Genomic DNA, 11891 nt, shown 5'->3' on the forward strand with positions numbered 1-11891 from the left:
ACCCACTGCGGTACAAGAGGTCGGATGTTTGACCTCGTAAAACACCGTTTGCTGCTCCTGCAGAGCCGCTGTGGAAGTTGTTGAAATGCAATAAGCGACTGCTTGACTGACGGACCTCTCAGTTAGTCTTTGCATGGAAGGCCTCATTTGGAGAAATTGCAATACTAAGATAAGATTTAACCCAATTTTTTGATTAACCAAAAAGGGCCGGACCATGTGGTTAAGGCTAGGCATCATTTTCTGTTTTCCTTCATTTGATCACATCTCTCTGTATTGACGATTGTTTAAAGATCACTGCCCAGGTCCCAGTTTTCATCACACATCCAAAATAGTGTTTTAAGTTGCGCTCACTCAACTGTTGGGAAGTGGTGTTTTTTGCATTCGTGTGGACTAAAAAGGCAGCACCGGTACTTCTGCAACGCAGATACTCTCTGAGGAAAATGAGGCTCTTTTGAACTGGTATTCCTAACGTCAGGCACCGCTGGTGGCCAAAAGTGCCTCCGCGTTACAGAAGCTCTGCTTCCTGTGCAAGTGTCTCTGCCTCATAACGGGTTCCCGGTTGAGATTAACATTATTAAGCTGTTCCCTGTGTACTAAAATGTTTTCTTTACGTACCACATACTTTAGTTTTCAGCTCCAAATATCCTCAGCGAGCACTTACTGGTGGGAGGGTGAGCTCCTGTTTTACATTGTTTCCCTCCAGACCACTGTGTGTATTGTTTATTGCAGGTTGTTCTATGCAAGGTATTCTAATGCTTTTTTTTTCTTTTTTTTTTCTTCCTCCATTGTTTCGAGACACTGTACTTTGTGTTTTGGTATGGCCATTCTTTTATTAAAAGTTTAATATAATTTGTTCTGACAGTCATTTTAAGATGTGAAATATTTCTCACACACAATCACACAAGTGCCCTCGCTCGGCGAGAACAACGTGTTCACGCTGGAAAATCCACCCAGACAGGCAGTTCCACGCTGCGCTCGGCGCATGTGCGGTTGAGGAATGTGTGGCTTTATTCAGATTTCGGTAGCGAGCAGCCCTCCACAGGATGGAAGCGGTGACTAGAATAGATGACATCCTGTGAGAGTGCGCCTCCTCCGCATCTGCACACGCCCCCGAAGAGATTCACTCTTTCCGTTGTGCCTGAACTCCACGGCGGGCGGCGCGGGAGAGACGCTCGGCCAGGTCTGGTGACGTCTGATGGGCTAACTCTAAACTTTTCAGTCAGTGCTTTAGTCCGTTACTATTATCCTCCGTTTGACAAACCAACCTGCAAGGTGCTTGAGTTGTGCAATCTCCGAATGTCTGCAGTCATGCGTCAGGAGTTTTATTGTTGTAAGGTAGTGCCTGTGTGTATATTTAATTAATCTCCTCATGACAAAGAACCTGAAGTGACACTTGCGAGGTTCCTCCGGTGGATCACACAACTCAAAACAAGTGCCGAGAGTTTAAATAATTCTTAAACCGCGTGGAAAATGAATTGATGGCTGGTCTGATGGAAGGAAAATTCACACATCACAAAAGTGGAAAGTCGACAGCTTGCATCAGAAATCCGTCAGCAATAAAATACTGCGGATGCGATTGACTTTTAAAATTATTTATCAAGTAAATAAAGTAAATTGACATTTGTATTTGCTTCCTAGATTACCTTTCTGGACTAAAAACACATGGCGCATACGTCTCTACACACACACACACACCACGGAAGGAACTTCGGTATCGAGTGTTGTTACCACTTCTGGAGAGACGAGTGGTCTTGTTTCGTGTGGCTCAGCTGCATGAGAAAAAAGTGACTTTGCCATGTTCCTAGAAATTGAAGGCCTGCTGAAGGTTGGTGCTGATTCTGGGTATTTTAAATTGTGCAATTCACCTGCACCTTTTGGGATTTCTGTATATCTGTTAAAATTACTAAGTTATTTTCAGCAGTGAAGGACCACGGGACGTATGTGCACATCTTTCCTTTGCAGCATTTCAAATGCTATGCATGACCTCGTGCTGTCTTAAATAAATGCAAGACGAAGAAAAGAGAAGAAATTTGTTAGATTAAATATCAACGTTTCATTTCACGGCCAAGCTTTTTTACATCAATAAATAGAGTACAATCACTGGCAACTGCAACAAAAATATCACACAATTGTATCTGATTAAATAAATTATCTTTTTTTGGAATCTGTTCTTTGCCGCCACAGAAAACGGATCAAAATCCACTTGTCTGATCCAGTCTATTTAACAGCATTCTGAGTAGATTTAAATCCATGTACATCCACTCAATGAGTTCCCGCTGTTACAGTGGCACAGTCCGTGCGTGTTGCTCACACACGTGGGTTCCTACAGTTTGTACATCCCAAAGGTTGTGGCTTTTTCCTCGTAGTTCACCAGTAGAAGGTCTTGCACCCAGACACTGAGCTGGTTTCCTCTCTCCAGCGTGATCACCGCTGCCTGCGTGGCCGTGCACAGGTGACGGCTCGACGGAGACCCGCTGCTGCCGCTGCTGCTGCTGCTCAGGTTGCAGTAGGCCTGCATCGCAACACTTACCTCGGCATTTTCATTCTTCCTCAGCTTCACCCTGCTGACCAGAGGGCGTTCGGAGTCGCCCCTGGAGAAGGTCACCCCGGAGTAGACGTAGTAATCGCCAGGCTCCAGGATAGTCAACCAAGTGTTCTCGTAGTAGGCCACGTTCCTAAGAACCGAGTGGTTGATGTTCCACTGGAGATAACCCGCTGCAGAGACACAGGCAGGGGTTTAAAAGAATATCATTGGGAATTTCCTTTCACTGAACTTCTAGGTTTTAGATCACTTGTCAGCTTCATCATTTCTTACGTGCAGATTTCTGATCTGACGAGTGCGGCGGGTGAAAAATTGCCATTTGTGCCAAAGCCTTGTGGGAGGTGTCCTGCTTCTCTGAGGAGAACTGTGCCGCTAATAAAGAGAACAAACATCTGGTCAGAGACATGAATATCGCATTTGTTTGTATGCAACTTGTTGCAAGGCAATGAATTGAACCTACTTTGTCCTTCCTCCCCTTTTCTTGAGGGAAGCTGAAATGAAAGCTGTGAAAAAAGTCGAATATTAGGAACAGCTCAAATATATGCTGAATGTACATTTTGCTATGATACTTGTTATATATTTACGATTTGCGTATAGTTTAATATATTATTCTGTTTCACAAAATGCTCATCTTGTTGTGTGACTTTCACACCTCACTTGTTTGTTCAAGAGCATTTCCTGTGATTCAAACAGTTTCATTTGGTCTGTATATATACATATTTCTACTCTACAAATCTCTAAAAATTAAATTAAATTGTAGATTGGTATGCGGTTGCTTCATATTTTACATCATCTTTTGCGCAATATGTTGAAAGAATGGTTAAGCACAGAAGGTAATAATACAAATGAAAACATATTTTTTAAAGGCCACCACATTTCATTAGGCAAAGGAAAACATTTAAACTGGTAATGCCTTCATAGATTACAGTATAATTACCATTGCAATGTCTGCAGCAGTGTAATCAACTATGCATTAATAGTTAGGGATTTTTTTTTTTTTTTTTTTTTTTTACCATTTTGTCATTGTAGTACAGATAGATGAATCCTCCGATGGACAAAAATAAATGCAGCAACACGACAGCAACCAAAAAGCGAATGAGAGACTTGCTGTGGCGTCGCGGTGGCAGCGGGGCCGGGAAGAGGACCGGCTGGGATCCGGCGAGGCGCGGAGGCACCGGCGGGGGAGCCATGCTGGTCTGGTAGGTGTTGATCATGGTGGAGAGCAGTTGAAAAAAAAGAAACCCGAGAGAGGTCCTTGACAGCCCATGCACTTGTGAGCCACTGCTCTCTCAGGCGACTGCCTTTTTGTCTCACTACTTCCTGGAAGTTGTGAGCTGCAGATCTGTGACCTCTGACAGGTTTATGTTGCGTGCGTTTTGTCTGACGCCTCTTTGCGTTATTTTCTGCCAGTCAGACCTCGCACTAAACGCGACGCAACGCCATGAGGGTTTATATTACACGCTTTGTCTATGTCAGAGGGCAAAAGGCTCCTTGCGTTTTGGGTGGATAAAAAAAACATTCCCAATTTGTTTTAGAATTAGAGCATTACATAAAGCCTTACATAAAAAGTATGTGTTATAATTAATTCCCTTAGGAGTAAATACCACCCGATAAATGCCAATAAATGTAATTTATGTAATTTAATCTGGGGCTCAGTAATACCGATGATAATTTAGACTCGGCTAAAAGCGGACCACTGTGCATCTTCCCCGGGGAAACACGGGCCCTGCCCGGCCTGGAGCGGAGCTCCGGCAGACGTCCCATGGTGGAGGCGGGTGGCTGCAAGTATCCGTAGTGCTTTTACAGTTCGGTAAAGTTGGCGAGATATTCACAGATTTGAAAATCCGGGTTCAACAGCTCGTCAGTGAAACGTATTGATGTCGACTAATGTTGCACGGTGTACCGGTACTAGAAAAGTACCGCGGTACCCTTACGTTGAAAACGGTACGGTTTTGAGTACTTTTAGTACCGGTACTTTATTAAAAAGCAGCAACCAGAGCGCACTCAGTGTTCCGCTCCCTGTCCGGCTGCTCTAACATGCAACAGGCAGCCGTCACTCACAAAGTCATCTCAGGGAGACATGTCCTCATGGGCAGGAGCTGTTGACCACCGTCGGCTTGTTGAAAGAAAATATGCCAGAAGTGAGATCTGGAAATACATCGGGTACAAAGTATTTGTTATTTTACGCATTTTTTTGCAGGTTGCAGGTTTTTGCACGCACTCACGCCACACATCCGATGTCTCACGCTAAAAAAACCAATCCACGCTGGTTTACCTCCAATCTGACCGATGCATCTGTGACGCTGATCGCTGCACGTATAGCGTTCACCCCCCCACCCCCTTCAGCCGTAGCATTCACCCCCGACATAATCTCACTCATTCGGCAGCTCTGTAGCGATCACAGGAACATTACAAGGAAGCCGACACTAGAGCTCTTAATACCAGCATCAATGTCCAAGCGTGTTACAACCAGCTTGCTGACATCGCTAACCAGGTGTCTTGCAGCGGTTAACTTTGTGAAAAACTGTTGAAATTCGCTTTCTTTGTTTATGACAAACCAGCACGTCCACGTGACGCAAATAGCACCACAGATGCGCCATTTATCTCATGTGGGCCTATGTGATCACGAGGTCAGAATGCACACAACATTGTAGCAAATAATACACACTTGTTGCAAGTAAGTGCAATTTTCATTGTCGTTTTTAAATAAAGGGGGAAAATTGGCCTTTAATTATGTGTCCATCTTTAATGTACCCAGCCCACATAGCTTTAGGTTTTTTTTCCCACCTCAAACACATCTGTAAAATTATGTAATTCATACTTATGGACATAACTATGTAGTCATAGTCAGATACGGACAATAGGCCTACATAGCCGTGTATAATCAATGCTATGATTTTACCATGTTGTTTTCATTAATACCCTGCTGTTGGCTCATACTAACAAGAACAAGCTGGTAAAAAGGGAACCTTACAGATGTTTTATTTATTACTATCATAGATAAATGTTCCAGTCTCCTATTTGTGGTATCGTATTGAAAGTATCGAGTATCGTAATATTTTGGCAGGTATTGTATTGAAGTCATAATTCTGGTATTGTGACAACCCTAATGTCGACAAGCAGCTACAAACCCGGATTAACCATCGTTTTACCATTACACACTGGTCTGAGAGCTGGACGACATTGGTCTCAATGTGCGGCCGCCTGTGAGAGCGCAGGGACCGTGTGCAAAGTGCAATGCGGAAAAAACACGTTGTTTTGTACTTTGTATTTGTCGTGACAAAATAAATAGCATCATATATATTAAGATGCCAGCCATCAAAACTTCACTCATTTTATTTCAAGAAAGAATACATATACCAATGTAAACATATCTTTTTATGAGGAATTTGATCAACAATACAAAGGAAAGGGAGACTGATCCAGTTATCCAAGTAACGTTGGAGCGAACTATAGCTGAATTAATGAGTAACCATCCAAATATGTGAAAGTAAAACCATATGGATATAAAAAAAGTTATTGAATATTGTTTCTAATGAATAATCACCATAATTTATCATAATGAATCAAAATAGAAGCTATAGTATCACACTATGAACACTGAATTGGAATTAATTAATAAATATTATTGCCCCCAAAGAAATCCAGATAATTCATCTAAAGCACATTTCATGAAAAATAAGTATTAAGTATTACTTTGTCATGCTACACCTTATCAGAGTGAAGCTATTCAATAATGTTTACATCAAAATAATGAATCATTATTACAAAATTACAAAACAATATTTCATCAAAATATATACTGTAGTACAGCAACAATGAGCCCACTCCCGTATAGTTATAAAATATTTCTGTAATGTGTTTTTTCCGCATTGCACTTTGAAGACGGTACCTGCGCACACAGGCAGACGCACGATAAGACTGATGTTGTTTTGGTAAAATTATGGTTAATAAGGGTTGTAGCTGGTTGTCAACATCATAAAGGCAGAGAGGTGTTGTTTCACTGACAAGCCATTGAACGAAGAAGTCAGAATCTGTAAATATCTTCAGGTATACAGGTGCCTATCCGTCTCCGAAGAACGAGGCCGTGAGGATCTGAGGGATGCTCGTCTGTGGACAAGGAAGAAGCCGGGGAACGGTGTCCTCGGAGTCGGGGGCTCCTTGCCTTGAGCAGATGGGGGTTCAGGGCTGCACTTCTGCACATCTGTAAAACTGTGTGAAGGTACAAAGAACGGACTGTGTGTTTATATTCAGTGAGCTTTAATTCAGTCATTCTCAAGAATCAAATATCAGACAGAAGTGTGCCATCTACTCTGAAGAAACACCCAGTGTGATAATAACTGAATGTCAGATGCATGGGTGCCATTCAACTCTCCTCTGTGGGTGAAGTCACTCTCTGTTCCCACCCGCTTCATATTGAGATAAGGACGGTTATTCCTCTGCACCTCAAACATCAGATCTTACTCACCTGGTTGTTGAAGGACGTGTAGATGACGGGGGTGGATGACGGCGCAGAGCTTGGCCAGGGGACGGCGCTGGCCACGGGAGCGACCAGTCCAGACCTGCCAAAGGTGGCCTGTCAGCGCCATGATGCCGTAGGGCATCCAGCACAGCATGTTTCCGGACACCACGGACATAACCTTCGCCAAAAATGTGCCGCTCTCTGCCCCGAGCGGCCAACAGATTGATCTTAACCACCTGGAAAGCGTAAGAAAAGAGAAGGTCCAACCTATCTTGCCAATCGTGTCACACAATGTTGAGGATTGGATGGTGCCATTTGCGGCACAGCCTTGGGTGTGAGGTGCCAGAAGTCCCCTGGGAGAGGTAGAGAAGGGTTTTCATGCCTCTCACACACACCTTTCTCTGTCTAAGGTCTATCTTTTGTTTCTCTGACGCCATCCGGTGGTAGTATTAAAATCACTCACAGCAGTGTTCCTCACTGCGTAAAAGGATGAGCAGGCTGAGAGCCACCAATCTTCACTGAATAAACTTACCCCATCAGAAAAAGCAATACCCATGCAACTCGCAGTTACAGTACATACAAACTCCTATCACAAGCAACTTCCATTTCCAGACGAAGACTAATAGAATGTGGTTGAGAGTTCTGAAAAAGCTGGAAACCTGGAGTATAATAAAAAATTGTGTTTGCATCCCATTTGTTGGGACATTCCAGTGAAAACCAGCTTCATGGGGAGGCTGAACGAAGGGTCGGGGATAAGTCAGGAGAAATCATCACGGGAAGCATGAATGTGTGCACTACTTTCTTGTCAATCTGCTCCATGGGAGTCAAGGGACTTTCTGAATATGCCAGTTGGTGATTGGCCTTTTGGGCATTCAATACCCTAATGTACGGTGCATCATTTTTACAATAAAACAGTGTATACGCTCCTGTGATGACAGTTTAGATGTTTCCCTCCTCTGGTGCCGTTTCCTTTTAAACTCATTATGAGGTGTTCTGCCCCCCCCCCCGAACACGGCACTAAAGGTCCCTTATTGCTACTTTGGCACCATCGCCACCTTGAGTCACTAAATGGAATAGGTCATGTGTTTGGGGGACGAGTCGTGTAGAAAATTGACAATTTTTCCCAAAGATTATTTTATTTCATATTCCCATTTTTCCATCATCCAGTCAAGATCCAGTCCAGTATGATCCTTCCGTAATGTCTCATATTCAATATTATTCAATATCAATACAGGCAAATATACATTGTATGTTGAGGTGGAAGAAATGAATATCATTTGCAAAGTAAAACTAGCAATTCCACACTATAAATACACTCCATTACAAATAAAACTCCTAGACATAAAAACTGCTTCAGTAGAAACAAAAAGTACTTAAAGTTTCCAAAGTAAAAGTTTTAATTAAACAAAATGAAACTTGTCAGCATTTCTACCAAATACATATCATTATTGTTACATTAATATGAAAGTGGTATCTTAATTAGTAGTAGCCAATTGTAACTAGTGGGCTTAATTATAGCAGTAAGATAAATGTGGTGAAGAACAGAGTACAGTATTTCCCTCTAAAATGAAGACGCATAAAGGAAATAAAAATGTACCCAAATTCAATAAGGCCGATCTGAGAAATGTTCCTTAGTTATTCTTCCTAATGCTGATCATGGGTTTTATGTATGAAAAAATGTTGCTGAAATCATCATTAAACGTCAGTATTGCTGAATTTGCGTGTCTGATGCTCATTACTTTACATGTATACATATGTCATGGTTTCTATTCTCCTTCCTTTTTCTTCAGAGGTATTTCACATTTTGAATACGTTAAATATCCAACTGTGTCCAACACGGACGTGTTTGAGATGTTTCTGTCAGCCTGCTGGGAAGTTTATACACTGCGCGGTACCAGTGTCAGTAAGTCATCAACAACAATATCCTTCATTTGATGGTTTGAATATGAAAAAAAAAAAAAATCACATAGACTTATATAGTTGAACCGTGGATACTAACATCAATATTCAATAAAAACAGCAACACTGGCCTATGTACTGCTAGGGCAACTCAGAAATATTTCACATTGGAGTGATTTCTGATTAGAAGAGGAGAGACGGCCTGGAAGAACAGGTTTGCCGAAGAGTGTCCCTTTCAGAGCGGTTGCTCCAGTTGCTACACGCTGACGCACTGAGGTCGTTTCATTCAGCAGAGGAGCGGAGGCGCTGCAGTGTTTCTTTTGCGCGTCGTCTCGGTGAAACACTCGGGGCCAGGCCTGTTTGACGAGAATCCTCCCCCCCCCAGGCGGCTAAACGGAGAGCCGGAGGGGGGGGGGGGGGGGGGGTGTTCTGCAGAGCCACAAGTATGTGTTGCAGTTGAAGCCGCTGCACCGGCCTCGCTCGCCTTCAGTACCAGTACAAGTCCTTCTTTTCCAGGCGTCGTCCTGACAGAGGGCAGACAGGGATTTCTTAACAGCGCTAATGGACGTCCATACGAACACGTAATAATACGCTGTGGTGCATGCAGTTTATCTTAAATCGCACAGTTGTGTTTCTTGGAATGAGATTCTTAAGTGGATACGAACAAACAAGTCAAGGAGTCAGAACAAGTGAAAACACCCAACAAATAGTTCCTAATTATAGTTATAGTTAGTAATGATCTGCAGATTTCATTCTTTAAAAAAAAAAAAAAAAAAGTACAAACAAGACAGGGAAGTAATGAAACCTGTTTCCTGCGTCCTATGGGGTTCAACTATGGCCCCGCCCCTTTAGGAGACTGGTCTATGAACTCCAATGAAATCACCAACAAAGACGTGATGGTGCAGAAGCTAAAAAAAGCTTTGGCTTGTATTAGAACTAGTAATTAGCATTTCCTCATTGGAAGAAGAGCAAAAGATGGCTCTGAATTTACACGGTACTGCTTAACAGAGGTCCTCAGCGTGTCAGGTCACCACTTTGCTGTTTTTTGTCAATGATTTGACGTCAAAGGGGAGATGAATGAAAAATCTGCCCCCGCCCTCCCCCGTCTAAGGCCACAACAAGGGTTTTGACAGCTTGTTCAGTGTTCCCCGTGACCCCTCTGACACAAGACCGCTCCATCGAGTAGGCGACCCGTGTCCACATTAACCAAAGTAAAGATGCTCGTCGTAAGAGTTTTGCGAGACGGTTTCAAAGAAGTTAACCGCAGCGGAAGGCCTACCGGGTTCAAAGCCCGCAGCGTGGTCCACGGAGTCTCTGAACCCTTGAGGCACCGGCCAGCTGGGATGCAGTTCTGGCTTGGAGCCGGAGGCCATGCCGGGCCCGATCTCCCCCCTGTCGTTGTGCAGCAGGTTGAGCAGAGATGTGGCGTACTGCTGTCCGGTAAGACTCAACCCCCCGGGGGACATCGGGTAGGCCAGGGACGGGAACCCGGGGCCGTCCCTGGGGGGAAACGAGTGCCACGAGCCCAGGGGTTCCTCCGCGGGACTGAAGTTCGGGAGGCGCTCGGGAGGAGGCACCTGTGGCTGCGAGTAGCAGTCCGTAGCGCTGCCCTGACAGGCGCTGGATTGCTCTGCAGCAGGGGGTGGGGGGGGGGGCAAAGAGAGAGGTTACTTAATGAGGAAGCATGTGTCCTGTTGGTCGTGTAGGGTGGTTTCCTCGTGGTTTGGAGCGCTTACCCGGTTTGATGGTTTTACAGGTTTTCTTTGTCCTCGGCACGGGGGCCTTGGACCGGCTGACTTTGCTGAGCGCACGGGTGAAGTGAGCGTCCACCATGCTGTTGATGTCCCCCTGGAAGTAGGTGAGAACGACGCCGCGAGAATGCTCCTCCACCTTCACAGCCGCGGGACTGTCATTTCTGTCCTCCATGGGTCAGCTGGGATTGAGACAAAACGGGTTGTTAATATACAAAAGCAACATATTTTTATATTTCCAAAGGATTTATTTTCAGCTTAACTAAAAACGAAATAATTATCTTCGATAATCCTTGAGGTGTTTAATTTAATCTCCATTTGTCTTGAATGACTGACAGCATATTCCCTTGGAGTTGCCGTATTTATTATTGAAAGGTGTAATTATCTTTTACATAAACAGTAAGTGTGTAAAGCACACCTTTACTCTTTGTACATTTCCTGCCCTGGTATTAAAATATTATGCAATGCATGGAAATCAAACAATGTTTGAAATGCAATGTTGGAGAAAACATTAAGTCAGTCGCCATGAACGAAAACTATAGTGTACTTTAAGTGTAAATTAACAGGTTACACACATGATGTTTGTGAATAGACGATCAGGTATATTTTAAGTGACTTGCTTCTCTTACCTGAGGCGATGGTAGACCAAATTTGACTGGGGGCCTGCGTCCTCGCATCGACTGGTTGAACCCTAAATGCACCTCGATTTTAAATGAGCAGCCTCACCTGGCTGACGTTTGAACCTCTCCGTAACCCGTTTACCTGTTAACCAACATTAAAGCGCTCGTCCCCGGACAAAGTTTGAGTTTCGCTCACTCAGCCTCCGAAGTTGCCCGATGTGCGTTAGACCCGCGAGGGCGTGCGATGCGCTTCCTGAACCGAGGCAGCTATGAACAGAATGTGATCCTGCGAGTTCCACCAGAACCCGACTCACGCCTCGTTAAAACACCCCCCGCGCGCACTGGGGAAAAGGTGCACACAGTGCAACAGCATGGCCGAAGTGAAATGAATGTTAAACCTCTCAAAACATCTTGATACAACGAAGCTTGGGGTTTCTTAATTGCATTAGTTTTAATTAGACCTCCACATCTGAAGAGCTCTGTGGGGCCTGTGGTTGACTCGTGATTTTCTGTATTCCAGATGCATGTTGAACGCTACAAGCCTCATATCAATATTTACTATCATTGATATTAAAGATACCTTAAGGGAAACATTATGAGCGGTAAAAATTCCTAAG

At 43.9% G+C, this 11891-nt stretch overlaps 2 protein-coding genes across 2 annotated transcripts; both read right to left on the reverse strand.

Moving 5' to 3' along the window:
* Positions 1 to 1635: 1635 nt before the first annotated feature.
* Positions 1636 to 3831, reverse strand: cd40lg (CD40 ligand). Its single transcript, XM_037459740.2, has 4 exons — positions 3556 to 3831; positions 3003 to 3045; positions 2816 to 2914; positions 1636 to 2715 (listed from the first exon to the last, which is right to left on the reverse strand). The coding sequence occupies exons 1-4, from the start codon at positions 3754 to 3756 to the stop codon at positions 2324 to 2326; spliced, it is 735 nt and encodes a 244-aa protein (XP_037315637.2). The 5' UTR covers positions 3757 to 3831; the 3' UTR covers positions 1636 to 2323.
* A 4546-nt stretch (positions 3832 to 8377) lies between these two features.
* Positions 8378 to 11891, reverse strand: vgll1 (vestigial like family member 1). The gene is made up of 4 exons (XM_037462526.2): positions 11284 to 11891; positions 10640 to 10836; positions 10183 to 10533; positions 8378 to 9427 (listed from the first exon to the last, which is right to left on the reverse strand). The coding sequence occupies exons 2-4, from the start codon at positions 10827 to 10829 to the stop codon at positions 9390 to 9392; spliced, it is 579 nt and encodes a 192-aa protein (XP_037318423.1). The 5' UTR covers positions 10830 to 10836; positions 11284 to 11891; the 3' UTR covers positions 8378 to 9389.

Source organism: Pungitius pungitius, chromosome 2 (assembly GCF_949316345.1).
Source record: "Pungitius pungitius chromosome 2, fPunPun2.1, whole genome shotgun sequence".
In the NCBI taxonomy this organism is placed as follows: domain Eukaryota; kingdom Metazoa; phylum Chordata; class Actinopteri; order Perciformes; family Gasterosteidae; genus Pungitius; species Pungitius pungitius.